At 35.2% G+C, this 11,232-nt stretch overlaps 2 protein-coding genes, 1 long non-coding RNA gene and 1 other non-coding gene across 4 annotated transcripts; 2 read left to right on the top strand and 2 right to left on the bottom strand.

Moving 5' to 3' along the window:
- Positions 1-1,634: 1,634 nt before the first annotated feature.
- Positions 1,635-2,839, bottom strand: LOC130509123 (uncharacterized). Its single transcript, XR_008943278.1, has 4 exons — positions 2,776-2,839; positions 2,392-2,674; positions 2,177-2,319; positions 1,635-2,073 (listed from the first exon to the last, which is right to left on the bottom strand). It is a non-coding gene; the product is annotated as an uncharacterized LOC130509123 (long non-coding RNA).
- A 1,977-nt stretch (positions 2,840-4,816) lies between these two features.
- Positions 4,817-7,105, top strand: LOC130494608 (protein root UVB sensitive 6-like; the record flags this gene model as incomplete). The annotated part of the gene is given in 14 exon segments (XM_057005876.1): positions 4,817-4,905; positions 4,980-5,093; positions 5,162-5,233; positions 5,309-5,419; positions 5,494-5,571; positions 5,573-5,614; positions 5,717-5,818; positions 5,886-5,958; positions 6,036-6,119; positions 6,198-6,262; positions 6,345-6,446; positions 6,584-6,650; positions 6,653-6,756; positions 6,862-7,105. Coding segments are annotated over 14 exon segments (1,178 nt in total), but the record flags the coding sequence as incomplete, so codon positions are not given.
- Positions 7,106-7,378: 273 nt separating this feature from the next.
- Positions 7,379-8,547, bottom strand: LOC108843911 (uncharacterized). The gene is made up of 3 exons (XR_008943683.1): positions 8,246-8,547; positions 8,023-8,091; positions 7,379-7,695 (listed from the first exon to the last, which is right to left on the bottom strand). It is a non-coding gene; the product is annotated as an uncharacterized LOC108843911 (transcript).
- Positions 8,548-10,444: 1,897 nt separating this feature from the next.
- LOC108846209 (uncharacterized) lies at positions 10,445-11,232 on the top strand. Its single transcript, XM_018619434.2, has 3 exons — positions 10,445-10,586; positions 10,672-10,858; positions 10,979-11,232. Exons 1-3 carry the CDS (start codon positions 10,578-10,580, stop codon positions 11,011-11,013), a joined length of 231 nt encoding a protein of 76 aa, XP_018474936.2. The 5' UTR covers positions 10,445-10,577; the 3' UTR covers positions 11,014-11,232.

The following is an 11,232-nucleotide window of genomic DNA, read 5'->3' as shown; positions in this document are numbered from 1 at the left end:
GAAAGTAATGAAACAGAGCAATAGATAACTACATAGCAAAATTTCGTTTTTAGATAGAAATTACTTCATTTTGAAAGCATGTAACTCTGGAATCTCCTCAGGATCACTAAATTATAGAAAAACCTTCAATGTTAGTCAGATGCTTGAAGCCACCTTAAAAAAAAATAAGTATGATTACTAAAATAAGAATAATATAGCAAGGAATGGTTTTTTTTATGGCCAAAGTAAGATCTCTGATATCATATCAAAGTAAGCCATTGAAATAGAACATCTTAAAAACTTTAGGGTTTGAGCAAATGGTTTTTAGGACACGATATAGCACTTTATATAGTGAGCACAACTATTCTTAATAAGCAATATATGAAAGTTTTATGTGTATATTTTACTCGGTGTTCATAAATATACTGTATTGTGATTGACTCAATTAATTGATTTTGTAAAAAGCATTAATTTGCAATGGAACGAAATTAAGGTAATTGGGTCATAATTTTAATCAGTTCCGTATTCCATGATGAGATTGGCAATGAATTGCAAATATAGATTAGAAATAAACCATAGTTTCCATTTGTATTTAGATAGCAGTAAATCAGGCAATAAAAGTTTCTACAGAGAGAATTGCATAAAATAAATGCACGCCAATGATTGTATAGTTTTTTAGTGCAGAACTTAATTCCGTACATGCCATTTTTTTAAAAAATATCGTATAGACTCTGATTTGATCAACTTACTTACAAATTGATCATTTTGACATACAGATGAAAAAATCAATTATATATTGTAACAGATTAGCATTCGCTCATTAGCACTCTCCCATATCCCATTTGAGCAACATATAATGTCATACATATATTTCAAAATAATTATTTTCAGCAATTAGGATGCAATAACTTGTAAGTGATGATCATAGTTTCTAAACAATAGTTTCTAAGCTATAGTTTTGATTTAATAGTTTCGATGCAATAACTTGGAATAACTTGGAAGTAATGATTTTAGAAATTCATGGAGTAAAATAACTGTGATGTGCGGGCAATACGTGTTATAAATTTATTTTATAATATTACTAACCAAATATTAGGTATTCTAATTTAAGCTTAGTGTAAAGACATTATATTGTCGTATGTTATCAGTGGCACAGAATGTTATATTTCTAGTAATGAAAGGGTACTCTTAAAGAATGGCTGAGAGAGCCTGAGAAACCGCCACGTCGTCATAATGGCAGTGCGTAAATACATTACAAAATAAAAATTACTCTTTTAAATTGCTTCTCTATTAATAATAAGGGGATGTCTATCAGATGCGTGGTCCATAGGAATGATTAGTCGTTTTTGAGAAGTTTTTTTTTACTACGTGCAATAGAAATTGATTTTGGTTTGTATGATCTTTTTTGTTATTTTGATGTACACGTTTGTAAGTTGGATGGTTGTTTTAATTTGTTAGTTACTTAGTTATATGTGGAGACGTGGTTAGTGTTTTTCTATGCATTCTGATGTTAATATTTATTAATTTAAGTTGGGTAGATATTTTGGAAGCAAACATTGTAGTGTATGTTATAGTCTCTGCATATGCCGATTTATAATCAACATAATGCCGTAATTGGTTATGGATTTATTTTTTCGTTTCATGATTTTAGGATATAATAAAGCTTATTTTAGTTTTTATTATCTCATCTGTTAAATCAAAATACAGAAAGCATCTGATGGATTTGATCCCTTCTCCAGAAGGGGACAACGAACCACTTATTAGCTATGATGGAAAAATGAAAAAAAGAACAAACAGCAACAAAATATTATAGGAATTGTTTTGTCTCTCACTGTTTGACGTGTACTTGCGTCTATATAATGAAAACAAATTTTGTAATTTGCTTATAATAGAAGCATGTGTCACACCGCTCTCTCGGTGGCATGTTATGGTAGCCCTTGTGTTCTCATAAGTTGTCATGTAAGACGGAAGTTGCGTCACTCCAACTACATGGATCAAACGTTTGAACCTTCTCCAGCAGTTGTCTGCTCTTGCTGTGTTCTCTCTCCATCCAAGGGAATCAATCATTCATTTTCCGATAGCTGGCTCTCTCCACTACATAACATTATTATACCGTAAAGGTAAGTAGCGTTATCATCATATATTGTGATTCCATCTGACTAAGAAATGCAGAGGACAAAGGTTTTTGAAACCTTACCTGAGTGATGCACATGATTTGTTTCATTACATGAAACACATGTGAAGGAAGAGATCTCTCGGAGGAGTTTCTTCGAACACTCCAACACCAACCGTCATCCTGTTGGATACCGGTCACCTTAGCAGTGCAAAGAACTCTATAATCTGTACATTGGAGGGTTAAAAAATTCAGCACCACAATCACTAAGTATCTTATCAAATAAAATCATAATATACATGAGTTTCAGCAGTGATGATAAACTGATTAAGCTCAGAAACGGTCAGGGGTTCAATCTTCTGGGCATGAACAACCTTGGATGAAGGCGTGGGCTGATCTGCTCCATGTCTAGGCAATCTGCTATAAATATAGCATGAAACATAAATATATACTCAATGTACAACAATCTCGATTTAGCCAGTAAGAAATATATGATTTGCTTTTCAAAAACTTCTTTTCCTGCTGATGTCTCAGAATCAAAGTACAGATGCGTGGCTGAAGTAGCGTTGAGAAATAACCGTCCTGCCCAAAGATTATATGAGGCTAATTAAGAGAACCGCAAATGAATGACTAACTGTGAATACGTGTAAATACAACAATGTTCCAAACTAATCTTTCCTTACCCCCAACTATCTTGGGATTTACGCTTGTGGCAAGCACAATTTGACCCTTGTATAAGTGTGACTGTATTAACAAAAAAACAATTAGAAAGGAGAAAAAACGGGAACAAAATAGACAAACTTTAACATATACAATAAATCATGAACAGCACAAATCAACATGCCTTGCCTCCCAAAACCTCAGCAAACGTACTTCGGCGGTGTTGTTGCAGCGACCAGATTTCAAATCACCAAGAATGGGTGTAGGCATTAGCCTCGCAGAACTGGGTACGCAGAATAGATGGGTGTACGAAGCCATAAATGGGGATTTGAAGGACGATTGATTGTAGAAGTTGGAGTTATGCAGAGGGTTAATCAACGATCGTTTCAGAAATATGAAACGTTGAAGCTTTGTGATTATCGAATGAAGGAAGAGACGATGAAGGAGGAGAAGAGTCGACGCACAGTTTGAATGAATGGTTAATTATTGTTTGATTTGGGCTTATGGGCCAAGACCTATCAAACAATAAAATACAATAGTAGCCCAAAATAAACATATTTGGCGTGTGATGTGTGACGTGGAAGAGAAACATTCTCTGATTGGCTGATTAAATTGTATGACGTGGATAGCCTGGTTGAGGCTCATATCCACCTTTTAATTATTGTTTGATGTGTCTGTGACGAGGTCAAGCTGGAGTGGCTGGATTTCTTCTGACTTCGGCCCAAGACGATTGCTCCCTGGCCCATCTGACGTGGGCTGTTGATACAAACCTCACATAGTTACTTTCCTATTCTACTTGCGTCTACATTTTGATAGTTTATGACTTTATGGATTGACAAAAAAAAAAGGCATGAATCTGTGTCAGTGGTCTGTGTCAGTCGTCAGAAGAAGGAAACAAGTAGAACAAGACACAACAAAGTTGGTTGCATCCTAGATTCTTGACAATGCCGAGCGTAAAGCTCAAACATTCTGTAAGAACCTTATTTCACTACGATAGGACAACTGATATTTATAAAAATAATAAGAACAAAAATCAAAAATACAATACCGAAACAAACGAATGAAGAAAACATTGCAGAGTCGAGATGGTTAATCTCTTTCCTTAAATCTTTAAACGCCCCGTAGTGTGACGGTTGCATAGCGCTCAGATTCCCAGGATACAACTGCAGCATTGTTTCTGTTTACCATCACCGAAAAACAGAATCTATCGACCCTAGTTTGTGTTGCACTCTCAGACTCAAGAAATAAAAATACTAACATGACTATTCAATATAGGAGAATGTGGTTTTCTTTTGGTATTAGATCTTGTATATTTTTCTACATTGCCATGAGGCTTTATATAGAAAATAATGAGAAGCATAAGTTTCATTTTTCAACATAAAATGAAACCTCCCCATGGTGCACTAATGGAGTCTTTATTTCTTGTCATTATTATGTGAATTCATTTCACATTTTGACCAAGAAATTAAAGAGTATAATTATTATTATTTGACTCATTCAAACAAAATAATATACCTTAAATGGATTTATTTTTTATATTTTATCAATATAAAAGATCACATATATGATTTATAAGATTAAGTTAATGAACATGAAGTCCAACTAACAAATCAAAACCCAAATCCAAATATCTAATGTGTATATGTAACTTTATACAAGTTTCTCAAATCACACACATTTGACCTCCATTTCTCATTCACACTAACTCTATTTTTAGCATATGAATACATTGCTCAAAAAATAGTTCCAACACATTCATCACCTGACCCCATTTCTCCTCCCTCCTTTCCCGGGAAACCCATTTCCGCATCAGCGCCTCTCTCCCACAGCCACTCCCGATTCAACTCCGAGGCTGATCTGCTGCGAGGATATTGATGGCCACAGATGGAAATACGTTACAGAGAGCGATGGTTTCTCGCAATTCCTTTCGTGCTATAAGCTTGGAGTCTCCTCGCACTCCTCTCGAGGTTTGCAATTTATTTTAAATTGTTTTTTTCTTTTTAAATATCAATTGAAGTAAAAAAGTATAAAACTTTTGTTCACTTTTTAGCAGGAAGTGGCTTTCGTTTCTGAGATCTTACGTTGTACCTGAAGGATTCCCAGCAAGTGTCAATGAGTCTTATGTTCCTTACATGACATTCCGAGCTTTGAAGGTGTGAAAATTTGATTTCTTTATCTTTTCTTGTTTTTTTTTTCATTGTCTTGTTGATCTTTTGCCATTCTGCAGTATTTCTTTGGTGGAGCCATGGGTGTGTTCACCACTCAGACCCTTCTCAACTCTGTTGGAGCCTCAAGGAACAGTTCTGCTTCTGCTGCTGTTGCCATCAACTGGATTCTCAAGGTTTATTAACTTTTATATCCTCCCCCATTGACTCATATTGTTGAAGATCCTATGTTGGCATCTTGTAGGATGGTGCTGGCCGTGTTGGAAAAATGATTTTTGCAAGGCAGGGAAAGAAATTTGATTATGATTTGAAACAGGTACTTTACTTTGGTTTGATTATATGATGTGCTAATTCTCTGTGAATCTTTCTAACTCAGCTTTGAATTTCACAGTTACGTTTTGCTGGGGATCTTTTGATGGAGCTTGGTGCTGCTGTAGAGTTAGCCACTTCTGCAGCTCCACACCTTTTCCTTCCTCTCGCTTGTGCTGCTAATGTTGTAAAGGTATTATTATTCTCTGTGTGCTTCAAAAATTATCCCTTTTTTTCTTGCCTTGCAATTAATCGGTTACCTTATAGAACGTTGCAGCTGTAACATCAACGTCTACTCGCACGCCTATCTATAAAGCCTTTGCTAAAGGCGAGAACATAGGAGATGGTCACTGCTAAGGGAGAGTGTGTTGCTAACGTTGCAGATTTGGTATGGACCCTTTTTTGCACTACTTCTTGGGTGTTATTGATCTTATTTGTGAGTTATAAATAATTGTTGTCTCGTCCTTAATATGATTATTTGTATGTGCAGATGGGAACTGGATTTAGTATATTAATATCCAAAAGAAATCTTTCTTTGGTCACAACCTTTGGTCTTTTATCATGTGGCTATCTCCTGAGCTCATACCAAGAGGTGTATCTATATTTATATTGTTAATGCACTTGGGGTTTTCTGTAAACGTTTCTGGACCTCCTTTCAGGTTAGATCTGTAGTATTGCATACACTAAACCGTGCAAGATTTACAGTAGCAGTGGAGTCCTTTCTCAAGACTGGTAAGCAGCGATGGTGCCTTCTTTAGCATGCAAATGAATGATTGTTTGTTATTACATTCTATTGTTTTTTTTTGCAGGGCGGGTTCCCTCATTACAGGAAGGTAATATCCAAGAAAAGATATTTACTTTTCCATGGGTGGAGGATCGACCAGTGATGCTTGGTATGTGTTAAGCTTTACTCTTTCCTTTTTTGTTAACCTTACTGAAATAGATTTTCATAAGTACCATCATTTTGGCAGGAGCCAGATTTAAGGATGCATTCCAAGACCCCACCACATATCTGGCAGTAAAGCCCTTTTTCGATGTATTTCTTTTCCCAATCTCAGTTATCAAGCTTTTGACCTTTTAATCTCCCATATTATATCTGTTGTCGTTTTACTTGGCAGAAAGAAAGATACATGGTGACTTACAGCCCTACCAATGGTAAAGTCTGTGCACTCCTCAAGCATCAAGCTAACTCAGATGACATTCTCAAAGCGGCATTTCATGTGGGATGGTTTTCCAGTTCTTATATATATATATATATATATATATATATATATATATATATATATATATATATATCTATACTCCGTAGAGATGATGTATCTAAAAGTTTTCATTCTATTGCATGCTGATATCACAGGCACATGTGCTTCTTCATTTCATGAATCAATCAAAAGATGATATCAAAAAGTCAGTGGAGCAACCAGATGCTGTTTTAGCTCCACGGAATATGAGCTGGATTCTCGAATAGCAGAGTCGTGTGAAATGGTTTCTACCTCATATGGAATCTTCAAGACCAGGGCTGCAGAACAGGTAACTTGATAGAAATATGTTGCATAGTTTTTTTTTTTATGTTTGTTAGAGTAATCATCATACTGAACTGGAAGAGATAATTTTCTTTTTTTGGTTCTTGGTTAGGGTTGGAGAATGTCAGAATCTCTGCTGAATCCTGGCCGGGCTAGGTTATGTCAAATGAATGAGGAGAGGGAGTAGAGTAAACCACACCTGAATCGGCTTCGATAATAGTTCCGCGCACGCTATATTTTGTTGTATAGGAAACAACAGATTTTGGTCGGTACACGTTTTATATTAACTGCGCAGTAAAAAAAACAGAATGATATGTAAATTGTGAGGCAAAAGACGAAGCTATAACGTGATTTTATGTTACGGCCAACAAGAAACAAAGTAAAAGTTCATGGGATGTTCGGAAGGTCTTTTTGGAGCCGGCGCTGCATCATGTCTCTAACTTCTCAAAGACAATATTATGTTCGAATTGTCTTGTCGATGAAATTAACCACGTGAGACAAGTCATGGTAATCTTGTGCCTGTGGACTGCCGCCTAGAAAGAGAGGTCTAAAACACATGTATCGACAGCCGGTTGATAACCAGTCCGCATTAACTCGTGCACGCCACTAGGATACAACATCTATGCGTATAATGTCAAAAGATTGTATATTCATATCCTTAATTATTCAGGATACATCTAGACACAAAGGCAAATAGTATCATTTTGTAAATAGGATTAAATTACAACCCAATCGGTTGGTTTGTTCTTTGGGTAAAGCATTAATTATGTTGTCCTAAGAGGTAAACCTTTCTGGTTAACCGTAGCGTGAACTGTTCTGGCAGCTGCCACTGCTGAATCTCCTTGTTTCACTATTCTCTCGAGTTCTCCCACTTTCTCTGACAAGAATCTAGCATTTGTGGTGGTGGCTGGACCAACTTGTTTGCAGTTTCTAAGGAAGCGCAAAGCTGAATATTGAAGGGGAAAAAAAGTAAACAAACGATTATTTACATACAAGCCAGCCACACGGAAACAGTTCATCAGCATTGTCTATTTCTCAGAAACAACGTATCTAAGAGAATCTAATAATGCATGCCTGAGACACAGGGAACAACCGATCATCCAGGTATAGGGAAGGTAGAACCATCATCAAAAGACTGAAAATTGACAATAAAACTAAAAAAAAAAAAAATCTATATGTTCCCATCACATCAAACAAGAGATAGTTGTAAACGCAAGATGATTGTAAATGGTAATCGAAAATTAAACCAAGGCGTGAATCCTTTTAAATTTACCTCCAGAGTGAGAGAGGTCCATGAGTGATCAGAACCAGCAAAAGCACTGTTCAGTTTATCATAGTTGTCCTGAAACGCAAAACAGCTGCTTTACAAAATATAAATAATTAAGGATAAAGCGATAATCACAGCACAGCTCTTCCACAAGAATATTTTCCAGACATTCAAACTAACAATGAAAGAGAATTATAAACCGCATAACTCAAGTAATGAGAAGAATGACCTGAAAGAGTCCGGTTAGATCCAACGGTCCAGAGATTGCATCAGTCTCCAATTTGGAAGAACTCTCAGGATTTGGTGGAGCTGATGAGTCCACAGTTTCTTCAACGAGATCGGCAAGAAGATCTCGATCGACAGCAATGGTCCTCACTCCTTTCATCTCTTCGAGATTAGATCGCAAAGCCTCTCGATTCGAATTCCTGCAATTCTTCGACTACGAACAATTTGCCTTCGATTTTTCCTCTGGTTTGTGATTTAGGGTTATTTCGCAAAACTTCGGTTCAAATGTATTGAATATCAAATTTAATTTTTTTTTTTTGAGCAACATAAGATTTAATTAAAATCAAATAAAAGTCTAACTCTTACTTATTGAGAATATCATCTACACCCATAATTTTTTTTAAATCTATGTAATAAACTAACAATCAAAAACATACAAATTGAAGAATGAAATAATACAAAATCACAACTTTAACATGAATACAAATCCACAACTTTAAAAAATAGAAAAATAAATATTGAAAAATTTAATAAAAGATAAAAATTAAAACAGTTTTAAAAAATATTTGTGAATTTCAAAAATATACTTAAAAAAAATTGAAAACAATCAAAAACTTTTATGTATAGTGTTCAAATTTAAAAACATATATTTCGAAATTATAAAAATTATTTTAAATTCATTTTAATTTTATATCTGCATTATTTATATATCTACTATTCTAAGGGATAAAATGACATTTTGACTCTTTGATAATTGAAATGATTATCTTTTCTTTTTCCTATCATCATTAATTTTTTTACTTTAAAGTTAATAACAATCAATAGAATTCTTTACGCAAAATAATAAAATCTATGTAAAAGATATGATAAAAACTTTTTTTTGATAATCATGTTAAATTCATACTATTTTCAAAAGTTTACATGTTGCTTAGCAACTTATTTAGAGACTATCACAAACAACAGCCTAAACACAAGCGAACAAAAGAACACAGACAACAACAAACAGAAGGGAAAAAACAAAAAAACAGAGAAAACCACAAAATCCTCTTAACTATGGCATTCCAGGATCTCTAAGAGACCTGAGTTCGAATCCGTTATCACTCAGATTATCCTGACTTGTAGGCACGCAGATATGGGCCATTGCATCTCTTCTTGGGAATTAGTCTGGCTCGGTCCGGGATACCCCAGATTAAATAAAAAAAAATTTGAAACCGTAGAGTAAAATTCGGACTTTTATAAAAAAAAAAAATCGATTTGGAGAAACCAAATCGGTCATTACTAAATTTACCACGCTGCAACTTGAGGGTAGATTCTAAACACCACGTCAGTTTACCCAAAAGTAAATATATGCAAGCAACATGACAAATTTGTCAATACGGTTTCGCCTCGTGGCAAATCCACGTAGACGTCGCGAAACTTCCAGTGAACGCGTAAGGATGCAAAGATTATAAATCGTTTGACAAAAAAAAGTTAAAAGTGTAGATGATATTCTCAAAAATAATTGCCCTTATTCGGTCGAGGAAGAAAAATAATCCAGAAGATTACGGCAATATGGCATACGTCGAAGGAGGTATAGAAACTTCAGATCTCGATTTTTTCCTTTTCTTTTGTTTAGAATCTAATAGGATCCGATTTTGTTCGTCTTTGGTCCTCAAATTACAAGTTTCTTTCATATCCTTAAGAACGGATTCTTGATTTATAATCTTATTGATCTTTGATTCCATATCAGCTGAAATTATTTTTATATATCCGAATTTGGATGCTTATACATGTCCTCTTGGGTTGATTTTGAAATTTTGAAGAGGTTTCTCGCTCCCTTTGTTGATCTGTGTATATTCACAGAAGATGGCAATTATATTTTTAAGTAGAAAACCTAATTTTTGATAAGCAAGGTCCTTTGACATTTTGTACAAACATGAATATCTAAGCTGTGGTAATCAGGTCACCCTTAATTATTGACCAATTTAAATAGGTAATCGTTAGTGAATAGGCATATCTTACCTTCAATGGTCTCTGAATCATTAATTAGAAGTTCTTTCTTTGAGAGACAATTCGATGAGGAAAGTTAGTGAATGAGCAGATTGTTTCTGGGTAATTAATCATTTACATTTTTTTCTACAACTTAATGTAAGTAGTGAATGTAGGACATATATCATATCTTCTTATAGTTTACCTGGAGATGTACTCCAATACTAGAGATCAGTTGTCAAAAGTATTAATTGATTTTGAATAAATTACAGGTGTTGTTAAAGGCAAAGCGATCAATATGGAGACTAGGATCGATTAAAGATTTCTTCTTGTCAATCATTAATCTGATACAAGTCTTCTTTATAACCATGTTCCACGTAAGACTCTGCCTTTTCTTTCTTTGGCTTCCTTTAAAATAAGCGCATAAGTTGTTAACTTACCGGTGAGCAAAACTTTGGTCAGATGGAGAAATCAGATGCCTACAGGAAAGGCTCTGGGCTAACAAGAAGTGGGGATGGTGGCCGACCTGGTGGGGGAGGTGGTGGTGGTGGTGGTGGAGGTGGTGGTGGAGGAAGTGGACGCCCTGGACCTCCTCGTGGCGGCCTCAACAATGTGCGTGGCTTGAATGATATCCGTGGAGCTGACCACAGTAAGTAACCTTTTGATATTTACTTGTTTTAACTGATGGAGATGATGAATCATGGTTTGTAGTTTATGATGTGTTGATGATAGTTTGATATTCATGTAAATTTGATTGGTTGTTTTTCAGATTCCCTACCGGCATGTGGCTCGTGCTGTGGCTGAGCCTTTGTTTGTACAGAGCGCCCAAGAACAAATGAGGGGATATATATATAGTGTTGAAATGGTGCTCTGGAATTTGAGAAAGCAAACCATGATCTAGTCAAGCTTTTTTGTATCTAGTCACTGGGAACATTTAAAGTTGGTAAACTTGCCTTAAATAGTTCGTAATTTTCATGCAACATAATTATATATTTGGGATGAAACGATTGAAAAGTTTGTGTA

Source organism: Raphanus sativus, chromosome 3, assembly GCF_000801105.2.
Source record: "Raphanus sativus cultivar WK10039 chromosome 3, ASM80110v3, whole genome shotgun sequence".
NCBI classification, from domain to species: domain Eukaryota; kingdom Viridiplantae; phylum Streptophyta; class Magnoliopsida; order Brassicales; family Brassicaceae; genus Raphanus; species Raphanus sativus.
This window is presented reverse-complemented; position numbering and strand designations above follow the sequence as displayed.